The sequence below is a fragment of the Cervus canadensis genome, chromosome 8 (assembly GCF_019320065.1).
Source record: "Cervus canadensis isolate Bull #8, Minnesota chromosome 8, ASM1932006v1, whole genome shotgun sequence".
NCBI classification, from domain to species: Eukaryota; Metazoa; Chordata; class Mammalia; order Artiodactyla; family Cervidae; genus Cervus; species Cervus canadensis.
Window position 1 is genome coordinate 17,940,898 of NC_057393.1, and position 23,268 is coordinate 17,964,165.

The window sequence follows — 23,268 nt, forward strand, 5'->3', positions numbered from 1 at the left end:
TCAAAAGCGTGAATAAAAAGCATCCACTCCTTCTCTTCAAATACTGACCGTGTATTATGAGCTGAGGGGCCCTGTGAGGTATAAAAAGTCTGAAGGTTAATTTAAACTCTCCCTTGACACAGCGCAGCCCATTAAAAACTGATCTGTCACCTCACAGAATTACAAAAGGGGAGGATCCCAAACCAATAAACTGTGTGGATGACAAGATGTCACGCATGGAAGGCCCGAGTCTTCCCTACTAATGACCTTTGTCACACGAGTTGCAAAGAAAACATGTGACTCACAAAGAATGGGGAAAAGGGAGGCAGTCACAGAGATAGGAGCCATGATCCAGCCTGTGGTGTCGGGACGGGGTTCGGGGGGGTGCCCCAGAGCCTGGATGCAGGGCCAGAGAACGCCCCCACCCTGCAAGGGATGGGGTCCTTAGAGGATGTTCACGCACCCTGCCTGGGCTTCCTACCTCCCAGAGTGGACAAAAGTACAAGAAGTGATCAGTGTGCACGCCTTTGGTCCAAGGAATGGTCAACAAGGAACATGAGGCCCAGAATAATCCTTTCCCTCTCTGGGCCTGTGTCCCTGGTGGGGAGTCCTGCGCAAGCAGTGGTCAAACTGTGTCAATCCTGCAGGGCTCTGACACGCGGCAGGAGAAACCACACCACGTTCACCACACATTGGGAGTGTGGCTTCTCTGAGGTGTCAGGAATTCCAGCTGGGCACCATGATGCCCACTTACACTCGTGCAGCTGAAATTCGACAGAGGAAATCCACGCACCCATGTGACCTAGAAGAACTCAACAAAGAAGCTCTGCAGGAAATAAAACGAGAAACAACAAAATAGTATGGGTGGTCCCACCACCAGTCATCCCACCGGGAGAATGACTCTGGGGAGGGGAGTGAATTTGCTGGATTGCTTGCACAGAATGCTCCAGGGGTGTGTGTGCTAAGCCACGGGTCATACACATCATGGGGGCATGAGGGAATGTCCACAGTCGTTCCGTCTTTGTTATTTTCAGCTTGCACTCTTTCCCACATGAGATGCAATCAGACTGTAATAGTGGAACTTTTAGAAACAGTGGGTTGGCACGGGGGCAATGACTAAATATATTGAGAGATACCCAGTTCTAGGATGGACACCGCTAGATGTTTTACCAAGAGTCTTCACAGGATACACAGGAAAGGGTTTCTATTACAAGAAATGTCAGACGGATGGAAAAGAATTATATATATGATACGAGCCTGCCTCTCAGTTTTTAAACACATCCTTTAAAAGACTGAAACCATGTCCAAATACTAATTTTGCCTTTCAGGAACACTTTTACTGTTTTCTCTCATCCTGCTTCTTCATGTAATCAGGAGGGAGAGGATGAACTAAACATTTTAACTGAGCAGAACACTTGGTAATCCAAAGTTGTAATGCAGAGATTAATACTTCCCCCTTCTAATGTACTTTGTTGTGTAAATCCAGATTTTCCATACATTAACATATTGAAAAACAAGAGAACTAAGGAAATGAAGCAATTTCTATATTTGTTTCAATGACTATTGAGCAAAAATAAAACTCTGGCCATGATGCCATGCTTTTTAGAAATCAGACATATAATAAGCCACAGATTTATAGGATGTGGTCTAATAAACCTAAGAAAAGTTTCATTTCCTCTCACCAAAATGGTTAACTCCCTGTCTATGTGACTAGCTTTGCAAAGTTAGCAGAAGTCTTTTTTCCCCCTCAAATGTCTAAGCTGAGAAGTTAAGAAGCAAGTACCAGCAATAATGTGTCCTCTCCTTAACTCACACACACACAACACACACACACACACCTAAAAATGAAATAAAACTAGGCTCAAAACTAGCAAAAAGGTAGGTCACTAGACCAAAACATTAGAAAGGATAGAGGGTATCACCCTGCTAACCCCCAGTCCACTGATCAGGAAAAGTTCAAAAAAGCCCTTCAAGAGGAAGGAAGCACAGAATAAGGGAAGGATTCGAACAAAGACCTCTTTAAAAGTTTGTTTGCAAGCATTTCCGTGAAAATGGTATTGACTAAGCAATTATAGGAAAAAAAAAACACTTTCTTTCTTATCTGAATGCATTTATGCCATGGGTCACACCCTATTATTGTCACTATTAAACATGGTAATAGCCTCAATGTAATGACTTTGTGTGGCGAGCTTGAAAGTGGCCAGGAATAGCTAACTAGAAAGAAGTGACTCATGTCTGCCCAGGTGGATATTGACTTTCTTACTCATATTTACTCAACTGGTCTACCAACCTTAATTCCCTTGAGGAGAGAGCTAAAGGGTTAGAATCAAGCTGACTCGCAGGGGAGAGAGAAAAGGACCAATGGATGGGTTAGAAAGGATCCCAGATGTGGTATCTATAAACCAAAGACTGAACTTTAGATATCCTGAATCAGAGGTCTCCTCCCAGCTCCTGAGAGGGCTGGGTGTTGAACAGGACCTAACCCAATCTCCTTTAGCAAGTGGAAGGTGATTGGTGGGGAAGGCTCCAAACCATGGACTACTGCCATGGTCTTTCATTAACAGCAGTTTTACAGATCTGCCCCTTTGCTGTGTAATCTTAAGCAAGTTACTTAACCTCTCTGTGGTGCATCTGCGAAACGGCAAAACCACAGCACCTTCCTCTTAGGGTTGTTGTCAGGTTTTCAAGAGTTAAAATACACAAATCCCTTAGAGAAGTGCCTGGACCACAGGAAGTGCTGTGTTAAAAAGTCTCTTTGATCAGGATTTCAAGGGATCCTGGCAGGTGCCCAGCGAAGGAGGCTGGGGCAAGGATTCCTCCATCATCCCTTTTTAACAGACAGGGGGATTGCATCACAGACGGATGAAGCACCTTGCCAGCAGAGGTGAGAGAATGCTGGACTCAAATCTGGTTCTGCCTCCTCCGATCGTGTGCAGTTTCCGAGATGCTCCCCGGAACCACCTGGAGCACATCCGAGCTGTGTGTGGAAACCATGCGGCAGGACTGAACTACCCCACAGCATAGGCTGGCAGAGGCCAGCCCATCACACAGACACACCGTCAGGGTGTGACTCCCCCAGAATCCTGCCAGATGCTTGTGCCAGACCCAGCACACAAGCTCCCCTGGCCAAGTTCCCGCTTCAAATGCCTCAAGTCAACTGAGGTTCACCACGGCTCACATCGGGTCCCCCGGCCCCGATGAGGGACTGAAGCACAGAGCAGTTAGGTAACTTGCTCGGGGTCACAGAGGCCAAGTGGTGTCTCTGTGTCTGGTCTGTTCACAACTTAGGGACTTAGTCCCCCATCTGGGAAGCCGGGGTAACTGGCTCTTCCCCAAGAGATGCTTCCCTGTCCTGAGGGCAAAGCTGAGAAACTGGCGCCGGCCAGCTAATCGGCGCCTGTGGATCTCGAGTTATAAGGAAGAAACCCAGTGTTTCTGTTTCGTTTTCCTCAACTCAGAATGGGTGCCTGGTTCTCCTTTATCTACCATGTAACTCTGACCAAAGATTAATGAGTTACCATTTGCCAGGCCCTGGTGGAGGAATAACTATGTTCGGGATGGCCTTATCATCCATAGTCAGGATGAACAGAGGCACTTATTAAAAGCCAAACCGAGGAGGGGCTGCTGAGAAAAAGCTCTTCCTTCGGGCCAGGGCTGCCGCACGGAAGTCAGCCTCCCTGCTCCATCTGACTCAGGCCAGTTAAAGACCCAGGCCCCAGCGGATCCAAGCACAGGGCTCATCAGAAGAGGTGGGGTGGGGTGGGGTGGGGATGATTCAAAAGACCCTAAACACATCCTCAGTTTTAGTCACATCTCGTCAGAGGGGACTAATTAGACAGGAAGAGCCCCACAAGACACTGTGTAACTAACCAGAATTAAGACACAACATAGTGTACGAGAAAAAACAAGTGAAAAGACAAAACTCTGTAAGGAACCATTGCATGTTTTACAAATGTTTTACAAACCATTTTTAAACTTCAGGCACATGAATGACAAGAAAGAAATGCATCCAAATATTAACAGATCACAACTAGGTAAAAAAGGAATGTGTTGACATTTTCTCCTGCATTTGGATGAAACATTTGGATGTTTCTCTACGTGTGTCTCGTTTTCTTACAGGGCTATTTACTACTTTGTAAATTAGGACAAGCTTCTCAGGATGATCTCACCCGTCTTTTTTCTCTCCAAAGGCAAGACAGACCGACAAATGTAACGTGTTACTCTAAGCCTCTGTTGTTTTCTGTCCCTGCAGTCCCAACATGCTGCAGGGCAACCAGCACATAGTAGGTATACAATCAATGTTTATCAAAGACAGAGGCTCTACTAATTGGCTCTTAAATATTCCCTTTCCTTTTCAAAAAGGAAAAAAGTCAAAAGCTAGCATGAGTTACTAAATCATGCACTGTTTAAGTTTCAAGAGTTAACTTTACAGTTTTTATCTGCGTTGACTTTTGCTTTTCTGAGGATGAAAACATGTTCTAGATGTTCTTTATTCTTTGGGACTACTAATTTGAAGAGAGTGTCACTCCCAAGCACGGAGCAGTGTGAGGTATTGACATCGGATTGAATTATTTAAAGGAAATTAACAATGCTTCCTGTCCTTGAGAGCGACATTTGCCAGAAAAGCCATGCGTGGCTGCCTCGGGAAGCACCACTGCAGAAAGGGTGAGCAGAGCCCCGGCACCCTGAATGTGAAAAGAAAATCTATAAGTTCTAAAGAATGAAGAACAAAGGCCAAGTTCAGGTGATATCTTCTCTTCCACTGGAAGCTCTGAAGAGTCCTAGGAAATCATTTCCATGGGGTCAAGTTTAACAGGATGACCTTGTTCATCATTCTTATGGAAGCCACGCATGATGCTAGACCACGTGGCTTCAACTGGGAACCCAATGCCTTGGGTTCACGGGAGCATCTCCCTTCTCCTTGTCCTTGTAAACTGGCACTGTTACGGCTATGATAAACCTATCCATGATCAGGACACCCAGACATCGCGGCACCCAACGTGACAGTGATGTGACAGGACTCGGGGACCACGGAGGATGGGCCCTGCCCGAGCGGGAAGGAAACCGTGTGTATGGGTGGCTTCTGTCCAGAGCCCGCTCATCTCATACCGTCATTCTGCTCCGAGACCTACCTCCAAACACCAGGGCTCCCCAACCTTTTGTAAGGAGTGGCTCCTTTGCATGTCCCTGAAGACTTGAGTGCTGACAGTGAAGTCTGAGGGGGGGTAGAAGTGCTGACAGTCATGTCCCTGAGTGCAGCAAGGGAGGGGGCACTGCTGCCAGGAAGAAAGGGGAACAGAGTGAGGCTCCGGAGGGAGGGCTGCGCAGTCAGCAAGGCATTCACGGCCCCCAGCGTGACGTCCTGCGCTAACCCCCACTTCTCTACAAACTCCAGGAAGGGAAGGATCGCAGTTCCCCGCTCGAACCCGGAACTCTCCCGTGTCCTTGCCAGTCACCTCGGGGACCCTGCCAGAGACATCTTCAGCACAGCCTCCTCTAGGCAGCCTTTCTGGGGCATCTCTTCCCACTCTGCCCACCCTGCCCATCACTTCTTCTTCTGAGAAGCCCGCTGGCTAGCATTTTCCCTCTCTCTCAACTTACCTTACCGAATCATCCATTAATTTAAACCGTGTAATATCGCTGCTATTTGGTTGGCCCAAAATTTCATCCCAGTTCTAAAGAAAACTCCAAATGAACATTTTGGCTGAGCCAATATTTCTACCCTACGAAAATGCAGTTGCATAGGGTTCCATGCCACTCCGGAGCTATTTGGGGAGCTATCTTAATACCATTCCCTCTGCCAGGCTGCAACCTTTCTGAAAGCTGCAACTACACTGAGGTCTCTGGACCCCCTCTAGGATCTGGTAGCACCAGCTCAAGAAGTCGGTGCTCTACTGCATTTCAGCTCAGCTGGGGCCCTGTGATGAGTGCTGCTTCTCTGTTTAGGGTTTGAGACAGGAACATTTGGGTCATTCCACTATTCCTTACAACTACCCTGTGAGGTGGGTACTGTTGTGCCCATTTTACAGAGGAGGAAACTGACTCAGAGACGTTAAGGAGCATGCCCAAGGTCACACAGCTAGCAGACGGCGGGGGAGGGGGACCTGAACCAGGCCTCAGTCAGCTCATACTGTTGCTACGTAGACGAATCTTCCTGTCCAGATGTTGACTATTGCTCTAAAAATGGGGTAGAGAATTGAGGGGTGTTAACAGCGACCTGGGGTCCAAGAATGGCTATTTCACAACAAGGAAATATCATTCTAATTGTTGGTAAAAAGAAAAAAAAAACCTATGACTTTTGTGTTCATGGTAAAGAATTATGTCTGCTCTACCCTACTTGTTAAAAAGTCCTATGTGAAGGAAAATTCCCATGAACAAATTTTTTCACCCTTTTAAATCCCCCCCAAAAAAACAGAATTCAAGATTAAGAATATGAGATTGGGCACAATATTCAATATCTTATGTTCTGATATTCACTAAATAGCAGAATGAGCATGGCGGGCATTGAAGAAAAAGCAATGGAAATAATGGACAAATCTATGAAACAGCAGTCACATTTCTAGAATAATTTACATGGTTCTCAGATAACTGGGTCCTCTGATGGTGTCCGGGGGCGGGGGGCAGGTTTCTCCGGGTGGATTAAACCAGCCAAAAGCATGTGAATACCCAAAATGAGAAGGGGCCACGTCACCTGCAAACCAGTGCCTCTCCATTGCCCTCATGAGTTGCAACTGTCCCCATGGCTGGACACTGAATGTCACCACTGCGGGAAGCCCAAGGTCTGCCCCCAGGAAGGGCAGCCCAAGCTCCAGAGGAAGCACGGGTGCCCAGTCCTGGACGTCTCTGGTCTCCATCCGGGAAGCAGAGTCTCCCTCTCTGCACTTCTCCACGGGGCTCATTTGTAAACAGGAACGTGAGTCATGGGGCAGGCATGAGTCCATTTTCCAGATTAGCCCAGCTTTACAACCAAGGTCATCCTATTCTGCCCCCGTCACAGCAGTGACTCATCTTACTGCCTCCCATCAAAGGGGACATGGTTTAGCCCTTCAATTGTTCCTGAAAGGAACCCAGCAGTATGGAGGTTTCAGTCCTGGTCTGCTTGTTCTGCTTCCTAACACAATGCTGAGAGCAAAGATTTAAGATTCCCGAGAGCAAGCATTCCAGGAGTTTGGAAAAGAAATGAATCTAAGAATACCCCAGACCATATTATCTTCCCATGGCCTCTTAGGGTCTCCACTCCCATAGGGGCTTGCACACAAGTTTGTTATACTTATGGGTATGTGGGCGCGTGCGCACGCACGCACGCACACACACACACACACACACACACACTTTCTCTCTCTCTCCCCTCTGTACAGGATCTAATACTCTTCCTGGGAACCTCAGAGCCAAATTTGCAGGTCACATCTACCAATCTCGTAGGATATTCCAGCTTTGAAATTTGTGAGATTAACCTTACCCCCATCTTGCTTTCCTCTTTACTCTAATTTGCTCTATTATTCACTTCCAATCTTTTTACATAATATGAAGTCTTATAAGCCGTTTCAAGTTTGGGGGGTATAGGATTTCTTATAAATAGATCTAAGTGTGCATACAAATACCAAATCATTTTGTACCATGACAGAACTCTAAATGAGTCTTCCCCTAACAAATACAAGACTCTTCAACAAATCCTAAAGATGATGAAGCAGAAGACTGCCAAGTTTTCCACTCAGCATCCATTCGAGCTTTTTCTGATAACAGTACCCTTAATTATTTAGGAGGTATCACCCCGACGCTTGACCCATACAGTTTGGGTAGAGTGGACTCTAGTCCCCAGCTCCACAGATGGGCGAGTTTACTCAGTTCAAATGTACTCAGCCCATTATGCCCCCTGACCACAGACACTGGTTCAGAACTGTGCGGGGAGATAAGGTCTCTCTGGACTCAAACCTGTCCCTATGCAATGGAGTCAACCTGGAGGAAAGCAGGACCGAGGGCTAGAAGGAAATGCTGTCCTGGAATATCTGACCCTGGATCCAGCCATGCCTGACACATGCATCCTATAAACTTTTCAAGTATGGGTCAATACACTCATTTACCTCGGGCCAGTTTGGGCTAGGTTTGAGGAAGGAGAAGGGCATCCTGACCAGAGAAACCTAGTCGCCTTTGTCAGACCGACCTCAATAATCATCCGTCCACAAAGCAAGCAATAATGTGGAAAAACCTGGAGATGTTCCAGGAAAAGTCGATGAAGGCCTCTGGAGTTTCATGATCCAGGCATGATGAGGGGACTATTACAAGGCAATATTGGAGGTAAGTGTCCAGTACTTTTCAAAATAAGAACGAATGAGGTGTGTGGCTAGTCTTCGGACAGGGGAGTGGGGACCTTGAAAAACCACACACCTGTTAGAATTACCACTCGGCCCTCCTCCTTTAGTGCCTCCGAGGCCACTGGCTTCACTGACCGACTTTATTAAGATGTGGTCTCCAGAAGTTGAGGCTATGACATGTCAAGACAGACGGCATGCACAGCAGGCAGCAGGCTTCATTTTCCCTGATGACGTGGCCCCTGAGGGCGTGGTGTGTTGGCCAGTTCTGGACATGGCCACATGGAGCAGAATCAAGGTGTACCACTAAAAGTTGGAGCAATAGTTGTGTATTCTGCTATTTTGTTTCTTTATGAGCTTAAAGCCACCTTCAGCAGGTGGCTGGGCAATATTCAAAGGTTAACGCAACCGAATGGAAAATCAACGAGACAGAAAGTACAAATTGCCCTGCCAGGAAAAATAAACACAAAAGAAAAGAGAGGCTAGAAAGAGCTGAAAAGCATTTAAAAACCAAAACCCCTAAAAACACTAAAGCCTCCAGACATAAAGATTTTGTATGAAATGTGTTACTCACACCAAATTTGGTCAACAGCTGTCGGCTACTGGGAGAATTCTACACCCACTGCTCAGGCAGGAAGAAAAAAGCAAAAGCTTCCAATTTTGTTTCAGTGAAGTTTGGTTGTGATCATTAATTTTTATGGGTCAACTTGTCTGGGCAACGGGATGACCAGATATTTGGTCAAACATTCTGAGTGTTTCTGTGTTTTGGATGAGTTTAAATTGGCAGAATGAAAAAACTGATTGCCCTCCTTAATATGGGTAGGGCTCATCCAATCAGTTTGAAGGTCTGAACTGAAGAAAGGCTGATCCTAACCAAATAAGGAAAACTCCTCATGTTTGACTACCTTCAAGTTGGGACATGGGAGTTTTTCTTCCTGCCTTTAGACTTGAGCTAAAACACAGGCTCTTTCTGGGTCTCAAGTCTGCCAGCCTTTGGACCAGAACTACATTACCAGCTCTCTTGATTCTGAGGCCTCCAGACTCAGACTAGAGCTAAATTATAAACTTCCCTGGGCCTCCAGCTTATTGAGTACAGATCTAGGGACTTCTTGGTCTTCATAATTGCATGAGTCAATTCATTACTTATAGTAAGTCTCTTTCTATATCTATCTATCTCCTATTGGTTCCGTTTCTCTGGAGAACCCTAATATGTTTGGGTTTTTTATATGTTTTCTCCCCCCATATAAGAGGGAAACGATTATTTATGGATCTCTCAAAGGAATCAGAATTGGAAAATGGAATGGGTCTTAGAAATCATGTAACTGAATTCTTTGTTGTTTTTTTTTTTAAATCCCTAAGTCTAGGCATAAAGGGACCTCCCCAGGACTATACAGCTAGAAAAGAACAAACCAAAAACCCAGATTTTTTAAAAACTAGGAGGTCAAGGTTCTATGCACAACACGGAAGAGTTTTACTTTGAAAAAGCATCGTCTCTGGAGGAAAAAACATCCATTTGAGAGAAGGACATGGGCAAGAGCCATTGCACTAAAGAAGCCAACTAATAAAATGATAATTAAAAAAAAGAAAACTGGCAAGAGGGTGAAATCCTCTTATCTCTTTACCATTTACATACACATGCACATGTGTATATAAACCAGGACACAAAAAACAATTAGGCAACAGCAGCCATCCATCCATCCAACCAACCACACACATACACATGAACTCAGAGGGTTCAGATCTTTATGCTCTATCAGTTATTGTCACTTCTGAAAGTAAGGTAAGTTTGGTGCGAACTAATCACATTTGACAGGTCTTGTCAAACAAGACACAAGAAAACTGTAATCATGGCTCTAGGAAAGCTACCATTTTTGTCTTTAAAGGTGAGTCCAGTTTTTTCCCAAAGTAGCATACCATCACAGACATCACAAATGTATGTGACACTACTTTTCATGATTCATTTTTCTAAAATGTATGGGCGTGCAGAGGTAGGTGGGTATTCTCCAGTGTGGGTGACAGTGGCCTGCAGTTAGGAACGGCAAGTTCCCAGCTCGCAGAGAGCAACTCCTTCTTGTCAATATCACTTGTCACTTCCCAGTCAGTATCACTGGGCCACCCTGCTCAGACCTGGCAGCAGATGAAATGTAACCATCACCCCTACACTCAAGGGATGTAGGAATGAAGTCTGCCTTAGCCCTCAAGGACCTCATCTTAGTGAGAAAGAGACTAGGATGCAAACACAATGAACACAAAAGGAGCCAATGTTAAGTCCCTCCATAGACTAGCCTTTTACAAAGCACAGTACATCTCATCCTCGATCTCAGCAAAGAGACAGAAGTGGGACCCATTTTCACTGCCACTTTCCACTAACTAGCTGTGTGCCCTGTACTTCTGGGGATCAGTGTGTGAAGCCATGTGAGGGTGCTGGCGACTGAATGACTGGTAAGGGCCCTGCCCACCTCCCAAGTGCTCCAAATCTGCAGGGTGAGAAGAACAGGGGTGGGGGGTGGAGGGGGGGCATTAATTCCTCCCATCACTCTGAGTACAAATCCTACATGCCTGGATTTCTGCACATGGCCACTGTATCCTGAGGTGATATTTACTGAAGACAGTTACATCCAGGAGAAAAAACTTTCTTTTACCAGATAAAAGATCTACATGGCCAAGGAAAAATACTTTAGCGATAAAGTATAAAAAAAGGGAATTTGTAGCACCATTTTGAAAGGTGTTTACTGGTTTAAAGAAAACTTTGTCAACTTTTGTTTTCTGAGGGAAAAAAATAGTTCTCAATAACAAATAATGAGAAGATGAAAAAGAAACTCACTTTTTTACTATGGTAGAAACAAATGAAGGAAAATCACCTAAAATAGTTTTTGAAGAGCTTGGGATAAAGTTTAAAAAAAGAGTTACTTGAGTAATTTTGAATAAAGGAGATGCTTTTATTTTTTAGCTGATATCAACACTAAAGAAGCCAAGAAAGTGAAGTCAAGACTTTCTGGGATGGTAATAATGTACAATAGCCAACCTTAATAATGGAAAATTAGCCAAGGCATGAAAAAAGTAAATGAAGTTCTAACAGACATCACTGGAACACTAAATGAAGTCCTTTCTACAGCCAAACTAATTCCTCCGACACCCATGCACTAGCAGAAAACCAGTGTATCTTTCTGGTCTCTTTCCTCAGACAGTGATGAGGTTCCGTGGTGACCTCAGCAGATGGAAAACTGAAGCTTCTCCGTGCAACCTCCACCTCCATTATTTGCATATGGAATTGAGAGATTAACAGTGTAATCTCTCCAGACAAGTAAAATGTCAGCAAGCTCATGAAAAACCATGCTCATCAGTTACTTTGGGAGAAAAGGACCTGATTCACAGGTGCAGGCATAGATCGGTATGGAAGAGATGGAGGCCGAAGCTCAGGTCCCGAAAGGCTGAAGGAAGGTTTGTGCATCTAGCTAATAAATAAATGTAATAACAGGCTATTGACGAGATTTTTGGTAAAGGGTAGTTCTTTCTCCCAGAAGAGCCTCTGGAAAGGGATGTGGGTCCACATTTTGCCCCTGGGGGCCATAGATAGTACTAGGCAGAATCAAGGGACCAAGAGGGGGAGAGAGTCTGATTGGGATTGGCAGTGTGTACTTGGTAATCCTCTCTCTTTACAAACCAACATACTCCCTAAAAAAGACAAAGAAAAGCACCTCAAAATGGAGCGGAGAGGTTTTAAAGACAGCACAGAGACCAGCTATGCCTGGGGATCCAGTTACCACTCAGGAAATTTGGAGTGTTTTGCCCCCAAAAAGAAGGCAGTGTTGATCAACAACACCCTCCTTCCTTATCAATAGGACCAAATGTTTTAAAATGCAAATAACAGGTTTCTAGAACAACCCTGGAATTTCTCCTGGAAATGTTTTTATAGTTCACATCTTGTTAGTCGCAGGAGCCCCAATTAAATGTCTTCTCTTCTCATTTCTGCTAACCAATTATTAGCATTAGATAATAACATACTATTTTCTGCTAATATGTTTCCTGACAACATCAAACTCCAGAGGGTCTTCATGGTGCAATAACTGAATAACTGTGGAAATGAGGACTAATTTATGAGAAAACATTATTTAAACCTACTCAATGTTTATGAAAAACAACCATTTTGGTTAAAATGCACTATACTAATGGCATAAAAACTTAGTAAATTGAAATAACCTGAAAAAAAAAAAAACTCCCCAAACATTATGAAAAAACAGGAATCACACTGCAAGGCTCTAAGGTTATAAATATTCAAATACAACAGACATCCACAGGCAGGACCAACCTGTGACATCATCTCATTCAAAATGAGAAGGTACTTGAGAATTTGAGGAAAGGCTTGCCAGCTTCATTCGCTAACATCTCTGGTTCCAAAATCACACTCGCCTCCTAGCTGTCCTCCTCAGAAAGAATCACACTATTGCTAATCACGTAACTTGAGAGGCCATAACTCTTGTCACTGGGCACACACCTGGGACAACCATAGTGTGGTCCTGCCTGGACTGGGGTGATGAATTCTCTCAGAATTATGGTATTTGGAGTTTCTCAGCTTGAAAGGATAAGGGATCTGAGATAAATTACCCCATGCTACTCAAGTCAGACACTATCCTTCTACCCCACATGTTTATATCTTTAATAGTAAAAATCAGATTAAAGAGAGCCCTGAGAGAGGAAAAAATAAGTCGTAATTGTGGGTGTGGGTGTGTGCACGTGCGTGCGTGTGTGTGTGTGTGTGTATAGGAGACAACAGACAGTACACCCAGGTGGCGGTGCTAGTGGTAAAGAAACCACCTGCCAATGCAGGAGAGATAGGAGATGAGGGTTGGAATCCCTGGGTCGAGAAGATCCCCTGGAGGAGGGCATGGCAACCCACTTCAGTATTCTTGCCTGGGAAATCCCATGGACAGAGGGGCCTGGGGGGCTACGATCCATAAGTTCGCAATGAGTCGGACTCGACTGAAGCAACTGAGCATGCACGCATGCGATATTTTTAAAATTCTGAAGCTTACCATCAACTGATACATGGATCAGTAAAATGTGATCTATCACCACAATGGAATATTATTTGGCTATTAAAAAGTAATGGAATAGAAACAGATGCCATAATATGGATGATCTTTTTTCCCCCAAACTTTAAACTTTTTATTTTGTATTGGGGTAAAGCCAGTTAACAATGTAGTTTCAGGTGAACAGGGAAGGGACTCAGCCATATACACACATGTATAACATGGATGAATCTGGAGAAGACCATGCTAAGTGGAAGACACCAGTCACCAAGGACCACATATATGACTCTATACATGCCAAATGTCTGGAAGAGACAAATCCATAGCGACAGAGAGTAGACGGTGGATGGGGGGTGAGTTGGAGGAAGTGGGGAGTGACAACTAACGGGGACAGAGTTTCTTTTGAAGGTGATGAGATGTTCTCAACTTGACTGTGGTGATGGTTGCAAAATCCTATAAATATACTAAGAATCATTAAAGTGCACACTTTAAAAGAGTGAACTGTATAATTTTAAATTCTGAAGTTCCAATTGGCCTAACTACCATTATCTTATCTCTAACTGCCTTCTGAGCACATTTTATTTCAAGCAAATACTCAACTCTGGGCAACAGGCAGGGTAAGAATTATTATTCCCATTTCACAGGAAGCAGAGGTCCAAAGAGCTTCTGTTTTCCTTCCACTGGCTGCCTAGGTTTCCACAGGGTGCAAGGAGGAGTGTGAACTATGGGGGAGTCCTAGGTCTTATCACTCCCCAAATCAGGGAGGGATTAATATCCAGCTCTTGCCAGATGTCTAGAAATTTATAGGGCTGGGTCATGCAGACAGGCTATTAAACAAAAGACACTGAAAAAATGGCACTTGGATTACTGGAATGCAACTCATAACAGCATGAAATCCAGGTTAAACCATTTAGCTAAAAAAGGAGGGGGGGAGTCATCTCTTGAGTTGATATCTAGAAGGGTGAAAATATACCCAATTAGATGTGGTCATATAATTTTCACATCAAACATCTTGTGCTCCCAAAGGCAACTAATGGCACAGCTCGCTGTGGATTTTCCCAAGTTTTCAGGAGCAATGACAGCCCTCTTCAACAAAGCCATTTAACATAACAGAAGGTTAAAGCAGGAACCACAAACACTTGCTTTTCTTAATTTACACCTTTCATTTACTTCCCCAGAAATGTCATGGAGGAGCCAGGAAATTTATGATGTACTGTCAATAGATGGTTCCTTTTAAGAACAGGATTTAGAAAGCAAAATATGAATTCTGGAAGGTAAGCTGGAGGTATACATACCTTTAAAAAAAAAAACAAAAAACAAACTTTTAGTATTCCAGGAAAAGCAAGATGACTTGGTTGAGTCTCACACTTAATTTTAAAGAAAAGGAAAAGTAAAGACTATTAGGTGAGTGGGAGACTGGTAGGTTTTGAGAAACCCAAGTATAATGACTTCACATCATCTATCCCAATAACCAGGTATGATCAAAATCCATTGCTGGACCACAGCAAACAAAACACAGCTCACAGGGGCTTTTCTCTGCGTCACTGGCTTTTGGAAGTATGAGAAGCTGCTAGCATTTAAATCATCATGCTTGTGTAGTTTTAACCATTTCTTAAAAAAAAAAAAATTCTAGTAAACCACTAAGATTTTTTAAGCCATAAAGTAATTGGCAAAAAAAAAAAAAAAAATGACAAAACATAACATTGGCAAGTTGGGGTGTCATTCATTTTAAAGATATTCTTTCTTTTACCTTGGTCTGTTTTTTAGTTTAAGGAATAACAAAGGGACAGGTGCTCAACAAACACTTGCGTTAAAGCAGGATTTGTCAACCTCAACAGTACCGACGTTCTGATAGCTCTTTCGGGGGGTGGAGTGGGGGGCGGCGCCTGCCTCTGCAGCATCTCCGGCCTCCACCCACTCAATGACAGCATCCCTTCCCCCCTCCTCCTGCGCAGCTGTGTCGACCAAAACTGCATCCAGAGTCTGCCGAATGCCTCCCGGGCAGCAAAGTCACCCTAGCTGGGAGCCAGGGAGCTGAAGGTAACTGGCCTGAATACTTCCCTATGACGGGCGCTGATGCAGAGGCCCTAGCCTGAACATTTCTGTCTAATGACTGACACAGAGGCCCTAGCTTGAAGAAGGACCAGACCCCTGCACAACAAAATCAGCCAGCTCTCATCCGAACCCTCCAACAGCAATCAGTTTCAGAAACCCGGGAAAACATGATGATCTGGTCAATATCGCCCTGAGCCCCTCCAAGTGACTAGCGTGCAGCCTTCAACTATGCGCCAAGGTCCCACAGTGCCCTACAACTCTTGCACGTGTCCTTAATATTGTCATTTACAAATGGATGAAGTAACGGTACTAGCAGGAACGGTATGTGTCTGAAGGCGTGGGTGAGAGCAGGTAATTGTTTAGTCACCAAGTTGTGTCTGACTCTTCTGTCACTCCATGGACTGTAGCCCACCGGGCTCCTTCTGTCTATGGGATTTCCCAGGCAAGAATACTGGAGTGGGTTGCCATTTCCTTCTCCAGGGGATCTTCTCAACCCAGGGACTGAACCCGCATCTCCCAGGGAAGCCCTGGGTGCAGGTACAGGTCTCTTTAAAATGGCAGAGCTGCAGTAATCTGCTGATCTATAATAGATATCCCAGTCACTCAAGAAAACCCAAACTACTCCCTGTTCAGAGCAGGGGAGTCTGATGGTAGCCAGTCAGCAAAACAATGATATTTTTATCTCTGACCTCCTTAATGAAAGAATCCAAGAATCCAAAGTACAAACTAAAACATGGAACCCAAGTCTAATTCATAAGTCCAGAAGGTTCTGCATAATTAACCCTGAGGATCTATGAGATCCCAGAAGATGTTGGTGCTCAAGCAAGAAGGGGGGCGGCATCAACAACCTCTTGGCCCTTTGGAGGATTAACTGGCCAGCCAACTGCCCTCAAACCACCATGGGTAAGCATTCCTTTGCTCATCACCCCTGGACACAAGAGGGCACAGCAGTGCAGGGGCCAGGGGGCAAGCCCCAGACCCATTTCAAGACCCCGGCGTCTCTGGTCTAGAGTGGAGAAACGCCGCAACGCATCGTCATTCCCAGGGTGTGGTCTGTTTTCTGGACGCCGTGCCAGCAACTCCTGCTGGGAGACGTCCAGGCCACGGGGATGGGTGGCCGTCTGACAAAGTGACTCACACCGAGGCTGACAGGTTGGAAAGGCTGGCGAGAATAAAAAATGGGAGGGGGAAGCAGCTCCGCAGGGAAGAATTCAGAACACCCTGTGACCCATTTAAACCCAAACCCTCTCGTGATCATCATCAAAACCTAGGTTTTCAGGGTGGACACTCCTCCACTGACAACAACAGTTCTTTCTCTACAGACCCCAGGCTGGTGAGGAGCCCGGGAACTCTGCCTGTTGTCAGGGTTCTAGACTGGAAAGACACCTGCTCGAAAGACAGCGAGAGAAACTTTCCCAGTGGTCCAGTCCTTAAGACTCCACACGTCCCACTGCAGGTGGGCACGGGTTCGATCCCTGGTTAGGGAACTAAGATCGCACATGCTACTTGGTGTGACCAAAAAGAAAGAAAGAAAGAAAGAAACAGACTTAAAAACAACAGAGAGATCCATGAGGCAGACCGTGTACCTGCAGCCAGCAAGGCCCGGTGTCCTGCAACTCCCTTGGAACCCCTCTTAGCACCATCTCACATCAGGCCACCTGGCTGTGCCCTATGAAACATGGTTGGCCGCCAGCATCCTAGTAGCCTTGTGGCCATGAACAGTGTAGTTACTCTAGCTCAGGGGTCAGGTTCCACACCTGAATTCATTAAGTCACCTTGAGAACCCTGGTTTCACATTTTTATCTAAGACACCAGAAAGGTCTTGGACCCACTGGCAATCCTTACATCGTTACCATGATGTATTCAGGGAAGGACCCTGTGTCCTGTTTCTTTTCCTCCCAAAAAGGAAACCAAGACACAAGAGATAGCTAGAGGTCAAGGCAAAAACCAAGCTATGAGCAGCCACGAAGTCACCACAAATAAAAACGTCTCACATGCCACTGCTGGTCTTCCAAACATGAATGACATTTGTATTGGCTTCTTTTATAAGTTTCTAAGTGGGCGGGTGATCTGGAAGGCACTTTCCCATGTATTAACAGCAATGCGCCTAAACAGTCATTCTCCCTGGGGAGCATGTCTGAAGATAGTGGCAACCCAACCCTGCTTCTTCAGGCATCCACATAGCCCCAGGCAGGTTCCTGACCCCGAGGAGCCCACTCATCTTGGGAGGGAGGACCGCCTTCCACGGAACTACGCCAGGCTGACCTGCCTGCTAGAACCTGAACCACCTCCGCCACCAAGATCCTTAATGCACCAGGCTGGCGAGGACAAGTCTCCAGGTCAGTCCGGCCAGCTAGGCTTCCGCTGCAGCTCAGGCACCAGTGAGGTTTGGGCCCGTGCCCAATCCGGACACTGATAACATTCCTCGCAGCTGCCGCACCGGAACAGAAAAGGTAAAAGATTCCTCCCTCCAATGTGTGAACTAGGGGAGAAAAGCAGGGGGGGGCCCGGGGAGAAAACAACTCCCTTGGAGCCCCTCTTAGCACCACTATCTCCACGTCTGTTCCAACATCACAAAAGACAGATACTCAAGCTTCCCAGGCCCTGGGTACCCTCAAAGCAGGAATTTCCCCTGGAGGTAGAGGCCAGGGAGGCAGCATTTAATTCTCTCCCCATCACCACTGGAGTTCCCACTGGGCACTCGGAGGGAGGAATCCATTCATCCCAGGTTCCACTACCAATGCCAGCATGCTCGTCTGCCTGCTTCCCAGAGTTGTGTATTCGTTTCAAGTAAAATGAATTCACAATGTCCGCTTGGGTTTTTCCATCTTCTGGCCTCTTGCAGAAAACAAGGCAGTGAGGCAGAGTTGAGAGAAGCGAAAGGACACTGGATTCCAGAAGGCTGAGGCTGAGGCCACCTCAGGCAAGTTTCCATCGTAAGTCCCTCACTTTGCGAAGTTAAAGGAGTAACAAAGACCACATGGTGTATGAGTCCATTTATAGATGTCTAGAACAGGCAAATCTACAGAGACAAAAATACAGTAGTAGTTGCCTAGGACTGGGAGGAATTGGGGAAATGGACAGTAGCTGCTTTTTTGTTTAAAAAAAGGGAAAAAAAAATGTTTAGCCACCACAAACATAGGGCTTCCATCCTCCTCTGGATTAGTCAACTTTAAATATTGTCTCTTGGATTAGAAGTAAAGATAATCTGGAAGGTCCTTAGGAAGTATCTAGGTAAACTATTAACCTGCTTGAGACTCAGCCTGCTGGAACAGGAGTAACAATGTTATCTACCCTAAAATGTCAGGAGGATTCAATTTCAAGGCGGAGGTAAGGAGTTTATTAGCACAGCACCCAGGACATGGTAGACACTCCATAGAATGCTCCTGTGCTGAGTACAGTCCCACAGGAAGCCTCAGAGAGAAAGGCCAGGTTCAAGAGAGAAGGACTGGCCGCTATCTTTGCCTGAACCCTGCTTCTTTTCTTTTTCCCCCCAGCATTCTTTCCTCACCTTCAATATTAAGGCTTTGACCAGCTTAAAAAACAATTATAATAACAGCCAAAGTTTGGGAGCTCTACGAGAGCTGTACCTGCAATGCCATGTCCTCAAAATATGCCGTGTAACTATTCCTGCAGGGTTCTCCTTCGTCAGAAAGTCTTGCCCCTATTCAGCAGACGGGCCACAGCAAACAGCACAGGGATGATGCCCAGGATCACGCTGGCTTCTCCAGGAGGAGGTGTCATGACCAGTTCTTAGCTCCAAATAGGCTAACCCCTTATGATCTCCTTCACAAGGGAAAGGAGAAAAACTAATGAAGAGCATCTAGTAGACCCCAAAAGGCTAAGATCGTCACACCACCTGTTGAATGCAAACTTCAGTAAGTGTTTTAAAGACCAACTCCGGCTAATCTATCCTAGGAAATCTTAACACCAGTCAGTCATTTGATCCAATGGGAGCCAACATCTGCTTACATGATCTTCCCTTCCTTGTCGCACTGATTCGTCCAGAAACTAGACCAATTGACCCAGACAGACCAATTAGAATCCTGTCCCAGAAACGGGTCTGAGTCAAGTCAGGGCAAGAGCCCCCACAAGCCTCCAACTAAGGATGAAAGCCTGTGACACCACTCATCCTCCAGGCCGTCCTACCAAAGCTCTGCAGCAGGAGGAAACGGGGACTCGAGGGTGGATGTCCCCTCATGGGACAGCCCTTCAGCCAGCCCTTCAGCAAGCTCTCCCTCCGCCATTCCCACAAGTTAGTTACGGCAGTCAAAGAACTCCCCTCCTGCTTGTTTAACCTTGCTCAGGTTGGGTTTCTGACACCTGTCACTACAGAGCGCCATTAAAGGAGGTTTGGGTTTTTTTTTTTTTTTTGATGTTTTAAAGAAAGGGGGAGATGAATTAACTTTGCTCTCATACACAGGTAATAATGAATGGCGCCAGAAACCTTGGCCGGCCCATCTAGCTCCAAAGTGAGTGGCTGGTCGACTCCCCTACACTATACCAACCACCCTTACTCAACTCCTCTGCCCTGAATAGGACCACAGGGCATTTGGTGAGGCCCTCCGTTGGCCCTTAGAATTTTCACGGAGGTTGTCTCCAAAATATACATGTGCACACTCAAGTCACCAGCAACACAGAAGGCTCCTACTCTCAGGTAACTGCCAAAATGATTAAACGTGGACTTCTAGCCTGTGTGTTTGTGAGAACATTGTGTGTGTATGCATGTGTGTGTGTGTCTCATCCCACACACCCCACACAGCACTGCTCTGTTACTAGACACGATGGAACACAGGGCTTCTACATTGTATAAATGAATATCAAAAACAAGGAAGACAGCTGTAGAATCTGTGCTTAAAACCTGCAGTGGGGAGTTAGCAAATGGAGCTTCCCAGTACAAAAGGCTCCCTCAGTGTTCCTTCCACTAACATTCTCTGGAGGTGGTTGAGCCCATGCAGATCTCAGCGTCAACCAGAGGGCATGGGAACAGGTGAAGGGGATGCCCTGAGTGAACTCACTATGTGCCCAGTGGGCACACAATCCTTCAACATGCAGAAGACCAGATGGGTCTAGTCTTCAAACATGCCCCAATTTCATTTCTGAATCATGTCTGGGTGTTTGTGGCTGTTTGCATGGCCCCAGCTCATCCTTCTGGAAGGTTTCTTTGACTTAGGCCAGCAGGAAGAAACAGGCTTCTGTTACAGACACGCTGCTCCCTCTGAGTAGACACACCACTGTACCCACCACACCCACTATCCGCCTCTGAGGGGTCCACCCCACCCTAGGTGCACGTTCTCAGCCACGTGCCCAGCCCCTCCCTGCTGACTGGACCGGAGGCAGCATCTTCCCCAAGGATGGCTGAGGCTGGACAGTGGCCATCAACAGCCACAGACACTCCAGCCAAGCCCGGGGCAGGGGGCCAAATTCTCCCTCTTGGTCTTTTCAGGGGTTTTTGTTTCCTTAATAGGGAACTCAGAACAAACTGAGAGTCAAAGGCAAAGGGATCTAGAGCAGGAGACCATGAGGTGAAAGGGCTGAGATGAAGGGTGAACGTGGAGGCAGGAAGATGATGGGGCCTCGGGCAGAGAGTACGAAGGTGCAGAGAGCAGGTGGCCCGCAGACGGGGAAGGTTAAGAGATGACACAAAAAGATGAGAGAAGACAGGCCAAGGGCTGAGTAAGAGCTCGGTCTGGGGCAACTCCTGCCCTGCCCTCCAGCAGCCTGGGTCAGGAACAGACCCCGCTCCCAGCCTGCCAAAGCCAAGGGCCAGCAGCCCCTCTCAAGCGGCTGAGTTCTCTGGTCTGGGTCCACCAGAGGCCAAGCCACCATGTCAGGGTCTCTTCTCTCTGGTTCTCAGTGCAGCCTTAAAACAAGGCCCGCAAGACTCATGGTAACCAAGCTGCATCCCTTGTTCCCCAAGCCCATTTCTTTCCCTGCTTTCCCAGCATCCTGGACCACTCGCAAAGCCTTCTGGGTAATCACCATGCAGGTGAGCTGGTTTTCACCCAAATAAACAATCCCCTGTCAACTGTCAATAGTGAGGAAGAGCAGTATAGTGCAGAGGGGCCTGAAGACTTCGTGTACAAAAAAACTTGTTACATTTTGTTCAGAAAGGGAAGTTGGTGTAAGCTTCATTTTTTAAAGGGGAGTTAAGTCTAGACTGTTCTCATATGCGATAACTGGTCTCCCAGGACTGTTATCTCCTCAGTAGGTTTAATAAGGCACTTAAGACAAAAAAAAGACTAACTTTCTGAAAGTGACTTCAGAGTTTAACTGAAGTCCATAAAGTTATACTAAATGCCATGGAGGAAGACGTGTCCCCAGTTAGAGACTTCCAAAGGGTACCCAGAGATGAAAGAGAGAAGAATTTGAGAAGGCTAGTCCTCCAAAATTATAAGCTCTGTCCACTGACTCTATTTTCCATTTTACAATCACAGCAGAGGACACAGATCACTGAATCTCTAAGTTTCCAAGCTATAAAGAACCAAAAAACCCTCATCATATATAACCCCTATTTTTCTTTTTTAAAACCTATGAAATAAAACATGCCAAGACTTGCCCAGGGTCACACGGCAAGTTTCTGACAGAAGTAACACAAGGACTCAGGCTCCCTGGGTCGGAGCCCAGGACTCATTCCTTTCTGCCCTGGAATTTAACTTTCAACACATTGAAAGTTTCTGTGAAATCTAAACATAATTACATCAAAAGCCTAGCACTACTTATGAAATCTAACAGAAAAAATATATTGCTTCTCAGAAGCTTCACAAGAGAACCTTGGCAACAGAGAAAAATTACAGTTGAGTATTTCTGGGGGGAAAAGAGGTACAAAGAGGTTTGTGGATAATAAAATCACTTCCAACCCAAACTGACCCACATTTAGAAGTCCAGATCCAATTAATCTGACATCAGTCAATTCTGTGCTGCAGTACAAGCATTTGAAAATTTACTTTGGGCTGAGTATTACCAGAAAACCCTTGCTGCCAGTGGTCTGCAGTTCATTTCTTTGTATGACAACCTCAACACCCAGAACTCCAGTCCTTCTGGAGCCCATCCTACAGGCTCTTTGCTGGTAGATTTAGTTCAAGGTCCTCAAAGTATATATCATTGTCCAATTCACGTAATATGTTAATAACCGTGGGCTATTATGTTGATTTATTCAAAACCGCTCACAGCAGAAGTGCATTCTCTTCGGGCCGTTCTTCCACTGTATGTTCAAATGCATCACATTTACAGTAAGGTTAATGCGAGGTGCCCGTTCTTCCCAATAGCACACAGAAGAACCGGGCACGTTAAATGCTCAAATATTGCCTTCTGATGAAGCCTCTGTAGTCACCATTCCCATTCATGCCGGAGCCCAGCCCTTCCGATGGGGTGACGGGATAAGACTGGAATGCAGACTTATTTTTGACAGTGCTTATGGAGAAAAAGCTTTGCACGGCAGCCCAGACTCTTCATCTATCAACACAAACACCTCCCGTTAATGGTCAAAAACAAGGTGAAAACACGGAATTGCAGAATCTTCATTAACGGAATCCTGCAGAATTGGTCCACGTGATGTTTTAAGTGTTGATCTTTGGCCAATCTTGTCTCATGACTGATCTGCATTTACTCTTTCAGTATGGCTTAAAATTCTGGTCCATACAAATCCTACACCTGTATGTGATCGAAAGCGGGTTCGAAAGCTTCTTACGTAGCATTCTTTCTACTCAAATGACAAGCAAACAGGCATAGCTTCTCCATCCTAAGGCTGGCATTGTTCCTCCATGTTTACATTTCTGAAATTTAGATGCATGTGACAGGCAGATAAATTTTAACATAGCAGTGCTTCTTTACTCCCTGAAAATGTGTTCTTAAAGGCAAATCTTACAACTGATGGTGTATTCAATTTAGAAAAC

At 45.7% G+C, this 23,268-nt stretch overlaps 1 protein-coding gene across 34 annotated transcripts in view; it reads right to left on the reverse strand.

The window, feature by feature from the left end:
- Window positions 1-23,268, reverse strand: part of TCF7L2 (transcription factor 7 like 2) — a 199,209-nt gene that overhangs the window by 69,502 nt on the left and 106,439 nt on the right. For 11 of the 34 annotated variants that reach the window (XM_043475390.1, XM_043475393.1, XM_043475388.1 and 8 more), the window contains one exon: window positions 5,112-5,255. The exons of 20 other annotated variants lie outside the window; for them this stretch is intronic. In XM_043475390.1, the coding sequence (XP_043331325.1) occupies window positions 5,112-5,255 (144 nt within the window). The remainder of the gene's footprint in view (window positions 1-5,111; window positions 5,256-23,268) is intronic. 3 more of the 34 variants (XM_043475389.1, XM_043475416.1, XM_043475414.1) reach the window with 1 other exon arrangement.